Source organism: Balaenoptera ricei, chromosome 11, assembly GCF_028023285.1.
Source record: "Balaenoptera ricei isolate mBalRic1 chromosome 11, mBalRic1.hap2, whole genome shotgun sequence".
NCBI classification, from domain to species: Eukaryota; Metazoa; Chordata; class Mammalia; order Artiodactyla; family Balaenopteridae; genus Balaenoptera; species Balaenoptera ricei.
In genome coordinates, this window is record NC_082649.1 from 14266707 (window position 1) to 14285843 (window position 19137).

Below are 19137 nucleotides of genomic sequence, written 5' to 3' on the forward strand. Positions count from 1 at the left end.
ATTAGGACCCGGACATATTTGGAGGACAGGCAAGAAATATTCTGTCTACAACAATATCTAAGTTCCTCTTGCATCCCCACATCTAATGCAGTGCCAGACACATAGCAGAGGCTTAATAAATGTCTGCTCAGCTTTTATTCATACTACTTAAATATCTCCAACCTCATCTTTAAACAGAGATAAAGATACATATAATGAACCTCATATGAAATAATGTATATGAAAGTGCCCCCAAAACTAAAAAGAACCATAAAAATGTAGATATCTCACAGACTAGTAGTAAGGAATACATACATCCATTTGTGAAAGAGCCAGTATATAACTAAGGAAAGATAGTAGGAAGTTAAGAGAATGCCATTCAATCCATTAAGTCATAATGGAAAAGAGCCAGTAGCTGGAGTACCTAAATCATGTTATCATGTGGCCTTGAGGTAGTCCAGTTTGAGACACTACATAATTTAGTGTCCAAATTGAAGGGGGCACTATTAATATTTCCTCTGGGACAAAAGTATCAATCAGGACTCTTCCCGGCAAACAGAACACTTGGGCATCCCACTTACAGCAGTGGGGTGAGCCTGGGCTCTCGAGCCAAACTGCCTACAACCAAATCTAAGATCCACGCTTAGAGTTTTGTGACCCTGGATATATTATTCCACTGCTCTCTGCCTTGGTTTCCTCATCTGTAAAATGGGTATAATAGACCCATCTCACGATGCTGATGTGAGTTATTACATATAGAGCATTCAGAACAGTGCCTGGCATATAGTAAGAGATCAATAGAAACTAGTGATCATTACACATGAAGGCCAGCCATACTCAAAATTTCCATAAATTCGCAGCACAGAATTCCCAGTGGCTTCCCACAAGTGTAGACACAGGCAAAGGGCTGGCATGGCTTAGCACCAGTAAACAAATGTCTAGGAGTGGTGACAGTCTTTTCTTTTCTGCATCCTCACACCCTCATTTCTGCTTCCCCATCCTGGTTCTTGCACTCATTTTGGAATGCAGAGCTGTATGCCCGCCTGGGCTCCTACAACGCTTTGTCATGAAATAGAGCAAAATCCTTTGTTATTAGAGCAGGAGACAGAATGACTGGAAGTTAACCCCGTAAAGCAGCAGTCTGTGCAGTGAGCACGGCTCTGTCCATCTGATAGAGGGGGTGATATTTCACTGCTAATTTTAAACTTTTGGAAACTTTTGTAAAATTACAATGTGCCAGTACCATTTTGAAATGCAAGCTGCACAAACAGGTTCCTGACTATATTACCTCTTGTCACCTTCTGTCCTAAACAAAACGCCAAGTTATTATGTCTCAACAGAAAAATTCAAGTACAAACTAAGCTACTTCCTACTCACGCTGTTTATACAGCTTATAAAAATAAGAGCTACAACCATTAATATTTATTCAGTGTATACTACGTGCCAGGCTTTGTTCTAAGCACGTTATGGGCATTTACTGTGCCTCTGCTGCACCCTCTGAGGGAAATGCCTTCATCTCCTTGTCCACCGGGCCAACTCCTACACACCCTGCACCTCGGCTCTCCTTCAGCCTTCACCACATCCCTGGGCATGCTGCAGGCACTCACGGCAAAGAGTGAGATTTCAGGATGGCAGTTCGTCAAAAAATGCTACTTTCTGGGGGCAGGTATTGATGTTTAAACAGTATTAGCCTTACAAAGGGATTCGAAGCAGATTTTCTCTTCAGAATAAGCTCCTCGAGTTAAATTTAAGATATGATTTGATTTACAAAATTGCAACTTGCGTTCACCTAAGACTATATTATACAATGATACACTGGGTGTTTGTACGATGTTTGAGCCGTTTTACTAAATAAATCTCATGCATCTCAGTAGAGGCAGGTGGATGTTTTTCTTCAACCCAGCTCACTAAAGCTACACAGACTCTGAACCATCTGTGATCAGAGCCATCTGACCCCTGATAATGCGACAAGTCCCCCAGGCACACAAGAAGCTGGGTGGGGCGTGCCAGTTTAACGCGGGAGTTGCACCAGCCTCTTACTTGTTAATGTTGCTGCCTTCTTTCAGTCGCTCTCCCGCGGCTCCCGTTTTAGACACTCTCTCGCTACCCGCCAGGTCCACCAAGCTGACCTTGCTCACTTTCTCTCCCGAATTCTAGTCGTGAGAAACAAGAGAGAAACGACACACATGAGTGCAGAAACCACACAGACATCTACATATATGTCAGCACCACAACTAAAGCCATCCCGCTACAACAAGGCATACTCCTCAAGAAGATTTTAAATGGTAAGAAGAGTTCTTGGACTAGCAGTTTCACGGGCAAAATTTAGGTTGGCGTAGCAGTGTGGCATTTTGTTTTGCAGTTGGGAAGCAAGTGCACTGGGCTTTCCAGAATACAGTCAGAAAGCCGGAGGTTTTATGCACCTATGAGAACATACCAGGACATGAGGATTCCTCCGTATTCAGGTCAAATCACTTTTTTTTTGAAAAAGCTTTCTTTAGGCTAAATGTTGCTGTTTCCTCTTTAATATCCCTTAATGACTATGAAGTAAACCCAGTTGTTTTTAGGGGAATTTCAGTATGAAAGGATACATATTAAAAGCTGTACGGTGACATCATCATGTTCTTTAGGGAGTTTATACAAGGAATCCAATTTTTTAAAAAATGTTATGTATAAAGTAAGACCTAACAAATTAAATGACGTAAGAAAAGTAGCTCATCTAGTAAGTAGAAGAGCTGGCATACAGTTCTCAGGAACTGAATCCAGTCATGAAACAGTTCACTCATGCAGGTAGAGTTCTTTCACTGCTACCAAAGGTTCTACCCGATCCCTCACCCCAGACTGTAGGTCATACAGCGTCTGAGTGATGATGATGTTGAACACAGCATGGGAGCGGCTACTTTCTTCATTCATGTTGGTCGCAGCTACCGTCCGAGACTTATTTCCCTCAGACATCAATGACTCGATATCCTAGAGGCAAAGCACAAGGAAAACATTAGAAGCAAAAAACCCAAGAACAGCATCCTGCCCACCAAGCACATGTGTTAATTATGACGCATCTGTCACCACCCTTCCACATAAACCTCCTGCTTCTCCACAGAGCCTGTTTTGAGCTTCCACTCCCTCAGTGCTTTCTAGTGGATGAAATGTTTCCCCCATTCTTTTTATTTATTTTTTAAAATTTCTATTGGAGTATAGTTGATTTACAATGTTGTGTTAGTTTTTTGCTGTACAGAAAAGTGATTCGGTTATACATATACATACATCCGCTCGTTTTTTAGATTCTTTCCCCATAGAGGTCATTACAGGGTATTGAGTAGAATTCCCTGTGCTCAGCAGAGGTTTTATCTTACTTTATTTTTTTAATAGATCTTTATTGGAGTATAATTGCTTCACAATACTGTGTTAGTTTCTGTTGCACAACAAAGCGAATCATCCATATGCATATGCATGTCCCCATATCCCCTCCCATCCTCCCTATCCCACCCCTCTAGGTCATTGCAAAGCACCGAGCTGATCTCCCTGTGCTATGCTGCTGCCTCCCACCAGCCAACTATTTTACATTCGGTAGTGTACCTACGTCGATGCTACTCTCACCTCTCCCCAGCTTTGCCCTCCCACCCTATGTCCTCAAGTCCATTTTCTATGTCTACCTCTTTATTCCTGCCCTGCAACTAGGTTCATCAGTACCAGTTTTTTGTTTTTTAATTCCACATATATGCATTAGCATATGGTATTTGTTTTTCTCTTTCTGACTTACTTCACTCTGTATGACAGACTCTAGGTCCATCCACCTCACTACAAATAACTCAATTTCGTTTCTTTTTATGGCTGAGTAATATTCCATTGTATGTGTGTGCCACATCTTCTTTATCCATTCATCTGTGGATGGACACTTAGGTTGCTTCCATGTCCTGGCTATTGTAAATAGTGCTGCAATGAACATTGTAGTACATGTCACTTTTTGAATTGTGGTTTTCTCAGGGTATATGTTCAGTAGTGGGATAGCTGGGTCATATGGTAATTCTATTTTTAGTTTTTTAAGGAATCTCCATACTGTTTTCCATAGTGGTTGTATCAATTTACATTCCCACCAACAGTGCAGGAGAGTTCCCTTTTCACCACACCCTTTCCAGCATTTATTGTTTCTAGATTTTTTGATAATGGCCATTCTGAGTGGCGTGAGGTGATACCTCATTGTAGTTTTGATTTGCATTTCTCTAATAATTAGTGACGTTGAGCATCTTTTCATGTGCCTCTTGGCCATCTGTATGCCTTCCTTGGTGAAATGTCTATTTAGGTCTTCCACCCATTTTTTAACTGGATTGTTTTTTTGATATTGAGCTCCATGAGCTGTTTGTATATTTTGTAGATTAATCTGTTGTCTGTTGTTTCATTTGCAAATATATTCTTCAATTCTGAGGGTTGTCTTTTTGTCTTGTTTATGGTTTCCTTTGTTGTGCAAAAGCTTTTAAGTTTAATTAAGTCCCATTTGTTTATTTTTGTTTTTATTTTCGTTACTCTAGGAAGTGGGTCACGAAAGATCTTGCTGTGGTTTATGTCAAAGAGTGTTTTCCTATGTTTTCTTCTAAGAGTTTTATAGTGTCTGGTCTTACATTTAAGTCTTTAATCCATTTGGAGTTTATTTTTGTGTATGGTGTTAGGGAGTGTTCTAATTTCATTCTTTTACGTGTAGTGGTAGTTTTCCCAGCACCACTTATTGAAGATGCTGTCTTTTCTCCATTGTATGTTCTTGCCTCCTTTGTCGTAAATTAGGTGTCCATATGTGCATGGGTTTATCTCTGGGCATTCCATCCTGCACCATTGATCTATATTTCTGTTTCTGTGCCAGTACCATACTGTCTTGATTACTGTAGCTTTGTGGTATAATTTGAAGTCAGGGAGCCTGATTCCTCCAACTCTGTTTTTCTTTCTCAAGATTGCTTTGGCTATTCGGGGTCTTTTGTGTTTCCATATGAATTGTAAAATTTTTTGTTCTAATTCTGTGAAGAATGCTATTGGTAGTTTGATAGGGATTACAATGAATCTGTAGATCGCTTTGCGTAGTATAGTCATTTTCACAATATTGATTCTTCTAATCCAAGAACGTGGTATATTTCTCCACCTGTTTATGTCATCTTTGATTTCTTTCATCAGTGTTTTATAGTTTTCTGAGTACAAGTCTTTCGACGCCTTAGGCAGGTTTATTCCTAGGTAGTTTATTCTTTTTGTTGCAATGGTAAATGGGAGTGTTTCCTTAATTTCTCTTTCTGAGTTTTTGTTGTTGGTGTATAGGAATGCCAGAGATTTCTGTGCATTAATTTTGTATCCTGCAACCTTACCAAATTCATTGATTAGTTCTAGTAGTTTTCTGGTGGCATCTTTAGGATTTTCTATGTATAGTATCATGTCATCGGCAAACAGTGACAGTTTTACTTCTTCTTTTCCAATTTTTATTCCTTTTATTTCTTTTTCTTCTCTGACTGCTGAGGCTAGGACTTCCAAACTATGTTGAATAAGAGTGGTGAGAGTGGACATCCTTGTCTTGTTCCTGATCTTAGTGGAAATGCTTTCAGTTTTTCACCATTGAGTATGATGTTTGCTGTGGGTTTGTCATATATGGCCTTTACTATGTTGAGGTAGAATCCCTCTATGCCCATTTTCTGGAGAGTTTTTATCATAAACAGGTGTTGAATTTTGTCAAAAGCTTTTTCTGCATCTATTGAGATGATCATATGGTTTTTATTCCTTAACTTGTTAATGTGTTGTATTGATTTGCGTATACTGAAGAATCCCTGAATCCCTGGGATAAATCCCACTTGATCATGGTGTATGATCCTTTTAATGTGCTGTTGGATTCTGTTTGCTAGTATTTTGTTCAGGATTTTTGCAACTATGTTCATCAGTGATACTGGTCTATAATTTTCTTTTTTTGTGATATCTTTTTCTGGTTTTAGTATCAGGGTGATGGTGGCTTTGTAGAATGAATTTGGGAGTGTTTCTCCCTCTGCAATTTTTTGGAAGAGTTTGAGAAGGACTGGTGTTAGCTCTTCTCTAAATGTTTGATAGAATTTACCTGTGAAGCCATCTGGTCCTGGACTTCTGTTTGTTGGAAGATTTTAAATTACAGTTTCAATTTAATTACCTGTAATAGGTCTGTTTATATTTTCTAATTCTTCCTGGTTCAGTCTTGGAAAATTGTACCTTTCCAAGACTTTGTCCATTTCTTCGTGGTTGTCCATTTTATTGGCATATAGTTGTTTGTAGTAGTCTCTTTTTTTTTTTTTTTTGTAGTAGTCTCTTATCATCCTTTGTATTTCTGTAGTGTCAGTTGTGATTTCTCCCTTTTCATTTCTAATTTTATTGATTTGCATCCTCTCTCTTTTTTTCTTAATGAGTCTAAGGGTTTATCAATTTTGTTTATCTTCTCAAAGAATCAGCTTTAGTTTTATTGATGTTTGCTATTGTTTTCTTCGTTTCTATTTCATTTAATTCTGCTCTGATCTTCATGATTTCTTTCCTTCTACTGACTTTGGGTTTTCTTTGTTCTTCTTTCTCTCGTTGTTTTAAGTGTAGGGTTAGATTGTTGAGATTTTTCTTGTTTTTGGAGGTGAGACTGTATTGCGATAAACTTCCCTCTTAGAACTGCTTTTGCTGCATCCCATAGGTTTTGGGTTGTCGTGTTTTCGTTGTCACTTGTTTCTATGTATTTTTTAATTTCTTGATTTCTTCAGTGATCTCTTGGTTATTTAGTAGTGCACTGTTTAGCCTCCATGTATTTGTGTTTCTTACAGTTTTTTTCCTTTAATCGATTACCAATCTCATAGCGTTGTGGTCAGAAAAGATGCTTGATACAATTTCAATTTTCTTAAATTTTCGAAGGCTTGATTTGTGACCCAAGATGTGATCTATCCTGGAGAATGTTCCATGTGCACTTTAGAAAAAAGTGTATTCTGCCACTTTTGGGTGGAACGTTCTATAAACATCAATTAGATCTATCTGGTCTATTGTGTCATTCAAAGCTTGTGTTTCCTTATTTATTTTCTGTTTGGATGATCTGTCCATTGGTGTAAGTGGAGTGTTAAAGTCCCCTTCTATTATTGTGTTACTGTCGATTTCTCCTTTCACGGTTGTTAGCATTTGCCTTATGTAATGAGGTGTTCCTATGTTGGGTGCATAAACATTTATAACTGTTATATCCTCTTGTTGGATTGATCCTTTGATTATTATGTAGCGTCCCTCCTTACCTGCTGTAACAGTCTTTACTTTAAAGTCTATTTTATCTGATACGAGTATTGCTACTCCAGCTTTCTTGTGATTTCCATTTGCATGGAATATCCTTTTCCATCCCTTCACTTTCAGTCTGTATGTGATCCTCGGTCTGAAGTGGGTCTCTTGCAGACAGCAATATATATGGGTCTTGTTTTTGTATCCATTCAGTCAGTCTGTGTCTTTTGGTTGGGGCATTTAACCCATTTACATTCAAGGTTATTATCAGTACCATGCTCCTATTACCATTTTCTTAATTGTTTTGGGTTTGTTTTTGTGGGTCTTTTTCTTCTCTTGTGTTTCCTGCTTAGAGAAGTTTCTTTAACATTTGTTGTAAAGCTGGTGTGGTGGTGTTGAATTCTCTTAGCTTTTGCTTGTCTGAAAAGCTTTTGACTTCTCCATCAAATCTGAATGAGATCCTTTCTGGGTAGAGTAATCTTGGTTGTAGGTTTTTCCCTTTCATCACCTTAAGTATATCCTGCCACTCCCTTCTGGCCTGGAGAGTTTCTGCTGAAAAATCAGCTGGAACCTTATGGGGAGTCCTTTGTACGTTATTTTTTGTTTTTCCCTTGTTGCTTTTAGTATTTTTTCTTTGAATTTAATTTTTGTTAGTTTGATTAATATGTGTCTTGGTGTTTTTCCTAGGGTTTATCCTGTATGGGACTCTCTGTGTTTCCTGGACTTGGGTAACTATTTCCTTTCCCATGTTAGGGAAGTTTTCAACTATAATCTCTTCAAATATTTTCTCAGTCCCTTTCTTTTTCTCTTCTTCTGGGACCCCTATAATTCAAATGTTGCTGCGTTTAGTGTTGTCCCAGAGTTCTCTGAGAGTGTCTTCAATTCTTTTCCTTCTTTTTTCTTTATTCTGCTCCTCAGCAGTTATTTCCATCATTTTGTTTTCCAGCTCACTTATTCATTCTTCTACCTCAGTTATTCTGTTATTGATTCCTTCTAGTGTATTTTTCATTTCAGTTATTGTGTTGTTTGTCTCTGTTTGTTCTTTAGTTCTTCTAGATCTTTGTTAAACATTTCTTGTATTTTCTCAATCTGTGCCTCCATTTTATTGTCAAGATTCTGGATCATCTTTACTATCATTACTCTGAATTCTTTTTCAGGTAGATTGCCTATTTTCTCTTCATTTATTTGGTCTTGTAGGTTTTTACCTTGCTCCTTCATCTGTGACATATTTTTTTGGCATCTCATTTTGATTTTGGTTTTTCTTTTTATGAGTGGGATTGTGTTCCTGTCTTACTGGTTGTTTGGCCTGAGGCTTCCAACAGTGGAGTTTGTAGGCTATTGGGTAGAGCTGGGTCCTGGTGCTGAGATGAGGAACTCCATGAGACCTCACTCCAATGAATATTCCCTGGGGTCTGAGGTTCTCTGTTAGTCCAGTGGTTCGGATTTGGAGCTCCCACCACAGGAGCTTTGGCCTGAACCCAGGCTCATGAACCAAGATCCCGAAAGTGACCTGGGGTGGCAAAAAAAAAGGGGGGGAGGGGAGGAAGGCCTTGGCTGTGGAGGGTGGGGCCTAAGCAAGGGCAAGGTTTGGGTGGTGGGTGGGGCCAGTGCTCAGGACCCCCAGGGCTGGAAAAGGCCCTGGGAGCTGGTGGGGGTGGGGGTGGGGCTTAGTCTCAAGGAACAGAAGGGGCCCAGGCATGCTCCCCACCCCTGGTCTCAGAGGGCAGGGGACCTCACCTGGGAGCCCAGCAGTCTTCCTGGGCTCGAGTGGGCAGGGCAAACGCCCTCCTCTCCTCTCCCACTCCTCTGGTCTGGGAGGGACCTTCCTCCCTCCCTCTCCTGATCTACCTGGCCTCCCTCCTATGCCCCCAAGGACCTACTCGGCCTGGAGAGGGCTTTGGAGAGCAGGGGACCAGCCTGGGAGATCAGCAGTCTCCCTGTGCCCGAGTGGCCAGGGCAATCGCCCTCCACTCCTCCTGGATGGCTCCTCCCACCTGTCTCTCCTGATCTCCCCAGACTCCCTCCTTGCTCCCAGGACCCATGTGGCCCGGATGGGGCTTTGGGCCAGGGGGTGCCAGCTTGGGAGCTCAGCAGGCTCCCCGGCCCAAGTGGGCCAGGTATTCGCCCTCCGCTCCTCTCCCGCTATTCCCAGAGAGTCCCTTCTGCCTGCTTCTCCTGATCTCCCCGGTCTCAGGGGTGCCGATCCTGTCTGGCTTCTACTTCTCCTCCCCCCTCAGTCCCCCTACGTCCTACTGGTTCACTTTGGGGTTCCTCCCATCTCCTTGTGCGCCAGAGTCCCCCACCAGTGGCACGCAGGTGCCCTAGTTGTGGGGAGACGCTAACTCCGCGTCTTCCCACACCACCATCTTGACTCTGCTGCTCCCCCATTCTTTCCATCCTGCAATTGTCTTCTTTCTCTGTTAAGTAACTATTTTTCCCTTTGCAAGTTACTAGGGAGAAAAGAGCTAATATTTACTGAGCGTTCCAGATACTCAATAACGGTAGTTACCTTGTTTTATTCTAACTCTCCTGCACAGCTCTCTACTGCTTGATTATTTGCCTCCCTCCTCCAACACCGTGGCTCTCCCAGGACAGGGAACTTTCCTTCTTTGACTCTGTACACCTGCTTTAGGACACCCAGAACCTACAGCTCTTAAACAATTTTTGATGACTGAACCTTATAAAAGAAGTATTTTCCTGATTTTATACACAAGGACACTGAAGTTCATGGAGGTCAAATAACTCTTCCCACACCTAATAAGAGGCAGAGCTGAATGCAAATCACAAATTCCCCAGCTCTTACTAATGAGTGACAGGAGGAGATGGACACTGATCCTTATAACACTGAGCTACAAGCCAGGCACCTTAGCAAAAGTGCTGACTTAGCACCTTCATGCCAGAGGGTCTTCGTTCATTTCAGGATCTCAGTGTTTTCAAAGTAATGACTGCACTTTATTTCTCATCTAAGCAATAATAGAACTGTCTATGTTTAAATGGCTGGAGAGAGTTATCTCGCAGATTAATTTTAGTCCTACTGAGTCTGAAATGATGCAAAGACAAACACAACACATAGATGGCACTTCTAAGTGGATGGATATATTTGCTCCTTCATTTATTTATCGGTATTCTTCAGCAATAGACAGCAGTTTCTTTTCTGGGATTTCCAAAGTAATGACAATAAAAATAGGGACAAAACATAGAGCCAGGACATGAGAAGGCATAAAAGTCAAGGAGTAGGAAAAGGAAACGGGTCAATGGAGGAAGGATTGATTCAGAAAAATAGAAGAACCCGAAGAGTGAAAAGTAATGCAAACTAAGGCAGGAGACCCTGTCAAAGAGAAAGGGTTGAAATAACTACCAAATACTGTTTACATTTGTCCAGAAGGACATCACTGGAAACTTCAGGGAGAACTGTTTCAGCAGAGTGCTATTAGTGAAAATATTCAGCAATCTCAAAACACTGGGCCTCCCAACAATACTGCAAACCCTTCACAACCAAGCAGGCTGAAGAGTGTGATTAAAGCCCTTTCTTTCTGTTTGGGGTGGTTAATACCGGGTTTCTGAGACCATGAACGGTATCAATATGCTATAAAGCATTCACATAAAAATATATTCAACATTACCTATATACTTCAATTTACTGTCAGTTTTTAAATGACTTTTTTTTTTAATGGCACTTACCTCAAAACTAGTGACAGCCAGTTGGGATAAACCATCTACATATGGTCCCAAAACTTTATGCTCTCGAACTTTAAGAGACTGTCTACTCCTTCGAGAGAAAGGAAAAAGGAATGAATGAGTCAGACCCAACTTGAACTTTTCTTTCTAAAAAGAAAGTACTTTTAAAAGTACTCAGAAACTAAGATTGCAATTTCAAAGGAATTTTTTTTTAACGATCAGAAAGTATTCTAAAAGCTATTTTATTTGGATTAGCAAAACAGCATTCCTTATGAGGAATGTCTTTTATACTCTGATTTCTATTTAAAGTAACGTACTATTTACAAAATTCTATCTCTACTCCCAAACTAAACAGCCAGCACACAGAATACTATGTTAGGCCAACTTGCTTTAGTAGATGAACTTCAATTTCATGTGGGAGGAGGGAAAAAAAGAAAATGAAGCAAAGAACATGCCAGAATTGAATTTAACCCTCAGGCTATTCTACAAATAAGCATATCCTCAGTAAGTAATGTCTTAAAGTTTTGAGCAAGTAGTGAACAATATTAAAGTGTTTTAATTTACCTTTTCAGATCAGCAGCATTGATTTACGCTGCTTCTGTGCTGACCATTTTATACAGAAAGTAATGTTATAGTACAGCAGTTGTTTGTAGTTACTGATATTTATCCTATATTTAGAATTGGCTCTGCTGGTGAAGATTTTAGGGCTCTTTTGAATTTTTAAATGGCAATCCTGGTTTGGGACCCATTTGAAGAGCTTATCAATAGATAATTGAGATGAAAAGCAAAGCTATAATATATATTATAGCCATATTGTATACGTCACCTTTTTCATCAGATACTAATCACTTTTCAAGTCAAGAGTCAATGCTTGGCATCACTCAAGTGTGGAAAAAAGAAACTAAGAATGACTGAGCACTTCCTGAAGTCTCGACATTGTTCCCTAAGAACCTCTCAGTTATCTCACTTAATCTTAATCTCACAATTCCACAAAGTAGGTTTTACTAACTTTATTTTAAGGATGAAGAATGCAATGTGACAACAAGCAATTCTGCTGTACTCTAAACAAGGGCAGACCAAGTGCACAGTTTCAGGAGAGCTGCTTTGATGCCCATGGATTCAGAACTCGGCTCAGTCTGTTTGCACAACCAGAGATTCTTTAATGCTATTTATGAGCAAGAAGAAATAAATCTAGCACAATATCAAGTGCTTCTGATGGTGTCTAACATCTGGGATTCTTGTACACTGCTGGTGGGAGTGTAAACTGGTACAACTATTTCGGAAAACAGGTTTGCAGTACCAAAGTTGAAGATTCTGTAGCTTCTGACCCACAATTCCACTTCTAGATGTATTCCCTAGAAACTCCTGCATTTGTACACCAGGAGGAATGTACAAGAATGCTCAGAGCAGCACAGTAGTGGAAACCACACAAATGACAGGAGATAGAATAAATAAATTATGGTATAATTATACAATGGAATGCTAAAGAGCAGTAAAAATTAATAAGTTATTACTTCATATATCAGAATGAATGAATCATTGAGGGGAAATGTAGCAAGTCACCGAAGGACACGTATTATGACGCCACTTACACACAGTTAAAAACTGTGCAAAATTATGTGTAAACTCTTAAAGAGGAGGAAGATAATGCGAAACATAAAATTCGTAATAGTAGGAATGGTAGCAATTGAAATAGTATCAAAGAGGAGCATACAGGTGGCTTCAAAAATATTGGTCATGTTCCATTTATTAAGCCAAACGGTGAGTAGGACAGTCATTGATTTTATTATTCTTTAAACCTTACATATATTGTAAATGTTCTTTCATATGCATTAAACAGTTAATAACTAAAACTATTTCTGATGATTGGGTCACTTCCTTTCCCTCCATAATTTTAATCTTATGCCTCTAATTATACCCTTGATTATACAGCTGCTAGAAACATTTAAAAATATTTTCATCATGTTATATAAAAAATTCAGGATATTGAATTGTATTTAGAGAATAACCTAAACACGCATACCACACATCCACCCCATAGATTTGAAACACAGGATCAAAATGCACCGAAGTGTTAACAGCAGTTATTTTTGAGTGATGGAATTGTAGGTCATTTTTATTTCTTCTTACATTTACCTACTTTCTAAATTTTTACATATATTATTTTTAAATCAATAAAAATTTCAATTAATAAAAAGGTAAATGGCCCTCTCCTTCCTCTATGAAACAAACTCATCTGGTTTTTATCACCTAGTGTTTAAAAAATACAGATGCCTGGTTTCTCCCTGGGTCTACTGAATCATAGGCTCTACAGCGGGGGCTCAGGCCAGTGTATCCTTAAAAAGCCTCCCAAGTGATTCCAGTGTACATCCCCGGAAGAGAATGACTTGCCTAGGCTGGGTCATTTGAAACCTTCAACCACTTTGCCTCCAATTTAGAGGTGCTACTTTCCAACATAAATGGAAGGACCAATGTGTCATTTTTAACTCAATTTTTATGAATAAGCCATAGTGGCAAAAATAACAAAACAGTAAAAACATCCTTTTAAATGGCATATGTAAGCAACTTTCTACATGAATATAGGATAAACTATGAATACTAGATATACCAACAGGCTTTGAGAAGCTGATGATTTCTCTAAATGAACTGAAACTAGAGTACTGACCAAGGGCACAAATACATATACTCACCTGCAACTTTAACTTCAGGATCATTTAAAATTATTACCCCTACTACAAGGTTAATTTCAACCACTAACTTACCCTTTGGGGTCTAAAAGATCCCGAACTTTCTCATTATAAATTTCCATATAGGATACTTCGACTTTAAAGGTCTGTGACTCATTTTGCTCCAGAGAGATCCTTTGAAATAAAGCACAGCAGAGCCTTGGAATGAGGCCCCGCTGCTCAGCACTGCCCATCATGGAGAAGGATTTTCCTGAGCCTGGAGAAGGGCAAGCAGAAAGAAAGGAGGATGGAAGAGGAAGTAAACTGTAATGCTTCAACTACACAAGTGTTTCATACACAGCAGCCAAGGTCACACAGCAGAAGTAGACAATTCGGCCCCCAAAGGCCAGTCCCTTGGACACCAAGGCTACTATTCTTTCTATTATACTCACGGCCTCCAGTTTGACTTTCACTGTGAGACCCAGAGGGCACCTCTTTTACAGATGGATATGTACTAATGTAAGAACTACAAATATGTAATCTTTAAAAGTACACATAGTAAATATCAAATATCACCAACAAGTAACATTAACAGTATTTTACCCACAAAATATCAATATTTCACATTTGTGAAAGTGCTTTGATATATAGTCCCCTAATTGTCCTGTGATGTGACAATAGGCAGTATTGTTATGATTTATTGATTTATTCCAACTTTATAGTTGAAATGATGGTGGCTCAGAGTGCGAATGGCTGAGCCACTCGACTGTTTTTGTTTAATATCCTGGTGAAGTCCTCTGGATGATACTAAGAAGACGATACTAAGAGTTTTTCTACAGTTTTTCACTATAACATTTATACCGAGAAACTGGTAACTATTTTCCTAGTTCAAATACAGGTTAAAACTATAATTTAGGAAAATGACACTTAATAGTTTAAAACTAGCTTTGCTCATTAACACTAAAATTACTCAGTTACCACAACTGTCAAACCTTCAAAATGAGGATTACTTTTGATCATCTAATTCAGCCAAACCCGTGAAGTCAGAAGCATTTTTCTATGGTTTCCCAAAGTGTTTTCTATATCTATGTTTTCAGAAACGCACATTTAATATCACCGACTGTAAGTGGCTACTTACCTGTCTGTCCATATGCAAAAATGCAAGCATTATACCCCTGAAAGGCTTTCTCAAGAATTCCTTCCCCAAGGCACTTGAAAACCACTTCTTGACCTAAAAAACAAAACAAACAAAATAACTAAAAAGACTGATTTTTCTTGACATATTTGCAGTAATAACCGAGCCCCAGTCATTAACAAATTCTCTCACTCTATAAAGATGTTAAGTGTATTGCATATCCACTATGTGTAGGGCTGTGGATTAAAGAACTTTTTTTTTTAAATTAATTAATTTATTTATTTATTTTTGGCTGTGTTGGGTCTTTGTTTCTGTGCGAGGGCTTTCTCCAGTTGCGGCAAGCGGGGGCCACTCTTCATTGCGGTGCGCGGGCCTCTCACTGTTGCGGCCTCTCCCGTTGCGGAGCACAGGCTCCAGACGCGCAGGCTCAGTAGTTGTGGCTCATGGGCCTAGTTGCTCCGCGGCATGTGGGATCTTCCCAGACCAGGGCTCGAACCCGTGTCCCCTGCATTGGCAGGCGGATTCTTAACCACTGCGCCACCAGGGAAGCCCTAAAGAACTTATTGTACACAGTTTTGCTTACCTACTCTTCTACACTATAGCTCAGTACCTGGATCAGTTTATGATTCTACCCACTGTTTCCCTCTAAGACATTTCTCTAGGCATTCAAGTCTCCTGTCCATTGTCTGCGGGCCATACGGAAGCATCATTTGAATTTGGTTTAGTTTCTTTTCCTGAGTTAGTATGAAAGTGTCATTCAACACAAATTGTCTTATCTCCCCACCTGGATTCTGAGCTTCTGATGAGCAGGAACCGCATCCACATCTTGGTGCGTGTGTGCACCTCTGCCCCTAGCACAGTGCTAAGTACGTGCCAGATGCTGAGCAACTGTTCACTGCTGGTGGAGGGGATGTGCTGGGCACAGGCACCTCTCACCTGTGTTCCCAGCAGGGATTTGGGGACAGGTTCCCGTCTGTGAGCCTGTCTATAGCTCACTGTGGCTCTTGGGGGAGTTCTGTCATGTACCATCTATACTACAGTAGTGCCCAGCTAAAGATTAAGGTGTGAAAATCTTTTTAAACACTTACCGAGGCATTTACTACTCTTTGAAATTGGTGCCTTTCTAACATTCAGTCCCCACCATTAAGACAATTAAAGTGATTTTCGCCTTCCTCTGTGCAGAAACTACTGGTTTAAGTACCTCTTTCCTCTACTGGAATGAGAAGCCCCTGATGGATGTCAGACTATAATCTGTTTATCTTTGTAATCCTAGTGCCTAGTACAAAATGCTTAATAAATGTTTGTCCAAGAATGAGTCAGTTTAATCTTTTTATCCAAATGACAATTCCTTTTACATTTGGAAATAAAGCAATAGAACATAAGCTTCTGGGTATATGTTTTTCTTTGATGCATCTGATTTTAGCAGTCTCTTGTTATATTATGACATATCATGGTTGCAGAATGGGACTCTTAAAAGTGTAAACATGAAACAAGTAATAATATTTCTGGGCTTCCCTGGTGGCGCAGTGGTTAAGAATCTGCCTGCCAATGCGGGGGATAAGGGTTCGAGCCTTGGTCCGGGAAGATCCCACATGCCGCGGAGCAACTAAGCCCGTGCACCACAACTAATGAGCCCGCACTTTAGAGCCCACGAGCCACAAATACTGAGCCCATGTGCCACAACTACTGAAGCCCGTGCACCTAGAGCCCATGCTCCGCAACAAGAGAAGCCACCGCAATGAGAGGCCTGCGTACCGCCAACGAAGAGTAGCCCCCACTCGCCGCAACTGAAAAGAAAGCCCAGGCTCAGCAACGAAGACCCAACACAGCCAAAAATAAATTAGTTAATTAATTAATTTAAAAGAAAAAGAAATAATATTTCCAATCATTAGGTTGGCAAAAAAAAACCCAAAACAAAACCTTGACAGTATCAAATATAGCTGGGTTGAAGAAATAGGTATTTTCATAAGCTGCTGGAGGGAGAATAAACAAATGCAGCCGTTCCAAGGAAAACCTCACAGCACCAAGAAAAAGGAATATGCCCAGGCTCTCTGACCCACTGTGAGGCATCTGCCCTAGAGACCCACTCCCACAAGAGACCCCTGTAAAAGGATGTTCATGGCAGCATTATTTATAATACTGAAAGCTGGAATCAAGTTAAATGCCCATTAGTAAGGGAGTAGATAAGTAAAATGTGAGTATTTCATATGATGGAATATTACACACCATGTTTAAAAAAACAAGCAAAACAAATCTATGTGTGTAAACAATGTTAGAATTCAGAAACATTGTTGAGTTTAAAAAAAAAGTCATGTTCAGACTGTACATACAATGTAAAAATTTATGTCAAATAATATGTATGTGTAATATCTATGTGTGCTAAAGTAAAAAAAAGAAAAAACTGGATCAGAAGAAAATATACCAAATTTATATAACCTTATTTCTCAACTATGGACTTCTACTGAAGAGGCATTTAAAACATGTTGGTGGAATATGTGGATTTTTTTAAAAGGGTGTAACTGTAAGCGGCTTCCTAAAAATACGGTTTGTTGTGAAGACTACCTAAAGATGTGTGTGTATGTGCACACACACATAAACTCAGAGGATAATAAAGTATTGTCAAAATTCTTATCCACTGAAGACACACTTTCAAAAATGCTTTTATGCGGTGGGAATGTAAATTGGTACAGCCACTACGGAGAACAGTATGGAGGTTCCTTAAAAAAACTAAAAACAGAACTACCATATGACCCAGCAAACCCACTCCTGGGCATATACTCAGAGAAACCATAATTCGAAAAGATGCATCACAATGTTCACTGCAGCACTATCTACAATAGCCAGGACATGGAAGCAGCCTAAATGTCTATCAACAGAAGAATGGATAAAGAAGATGTGGTACATATATACAATGGAATATTACTCAGCCATAAAAAAGAACAAAATAATGCCATTTGCAGCAACATGGATGGACCTAGAGATTGTCATACTGAGTGAAGTAAGTCAGACGCAGAAAGACAAATATCATATGATTATCACTTATATGTGGAATCTAAAAAAGGGGATACAAATGAACTTATTTACAAAACAGAAGTAGAGTCATGGATGTAGAAAACAAACTTATGGTTACCAGGGGATAAAGGGGGGTGAGGGATAAATAGGGAGATCGGAACTGACATATACACACTACAATATATAAAATAGATAACTAATAAGAACATGTTGTATAGCACAGGGAACTCTACTCAATACTCTGTAGTAACCTATATGGGAAAAGAATCTGAAAAAGAATAGATGTATGTATATGTATAACTGAATCACTTTGCTGTACACCTGAAACTAATACAACATCGTAAATCAACTATAGTCCAATAAAAAGATGCTTTTATGTTATAGTTAAGTATGATAGAGTCTTGTGCTAAGAAAATATCTGACCCATCCTGTTGCTGATCTTTCATACACATCTATATTCTTTTCTCACGTGTTTTCTCAAAGGACCTTCCTTATTCCACGTGTATTCCCAAGGCCTATGCCAAAACACAGGCTTAAACCTGGACCTAAGCCCTGTAGCGCAGAAGATGGGGAGTTAAACAGAGCCTGTGCTCAGGCTTGTGAGAATTGATGGTGGTCCTCAGCCAGGACCCAAGTGCCATCAAAGGCATTGAAAAAGCACCGCTTTCTTGGCACAAACAGATGAATGGAGCAATCTCGTTTGATCTTCCACACTGGTTAACCAGCCCCCATAAAGGGAGTAGGGTGAGGATGGGGACAAGACGCTTTAAGACTTGGCTAGGTCAAACATCCTGACTGTAATTCATGATTTTGATTCATATTTAGTAACTTGGAAAAAAGCAAGAGCTTGAGTTGATGAAAGGACTCAACTGCAGAGAAGCACTGTGGTCAAAGAGCTTTTCACCCTGGCTTCACAGAGCCTGAAGTCATTAACCAATCAAGGATTTATATCTGTTCTTTTATCAGGTAGTGAAATGGATTACTTTCTGGTTTCTGCTTCTGATGCTGAGTAGGCTGGAATTATGAGGAATTATTTTCTCAATGTTTTTGCAAGGGCAAATCACAAGTCTTCTCTTTCCTTGGTAGGAATCATCTTTTAAAACCAAAGATCATTAACTGGGGCTTCCCTGGTGGCGCAGTGGTTGAGAATCTGCCTGCTAATGCAGGGGACACGGGTTCGAGCCCTGGTCTGGGAAGATCCCACATGCCACAGAGCAACTGGGCCCGTGAGCCACAATTACCGAGCCTGCGCGTCTGGAGCCTGTTCTCCGCAACAAGAGAGGCCGCGATAGTGTAAGGCCCGCGCACCGTGATGAAGAGTGGCCCCTGCTTGCCGCAACTAGAGAAAGCCCTCGCACAGAAACGAAGACCCAACACAGACAAAAATAAATAAATTAAATTAAATTAAATTAAATTAAAAAAAAATAAAAGATAGCATCA

General features: G+C 39.9%; 1 protein-coding gene across 1 annotated transcript in view; it reads right to left on the reverse strand.

Moving 5' to 3' along the window:
* Positions 1-19137, reverse strand: part of KIF13A (kinesin family member 13A) — a 215474-nt gene that overhangs the window by 66177 nt on the left and 130160 nt on the right. Inside the window, 5 exon segments of the mRNA XM_059938003.1 lie at positions 2020-2132; positions 2815-2949; positions 10888-10975; positions 13647-13827; positions 14689-14781. Of these exon segments, the coding sequence (XP_059793986.1) occupies positions 2020-2132; positions 2815-2949; positions 10888-10975; positions 13647-13827; positions 14689-14781 (610 nt within the window).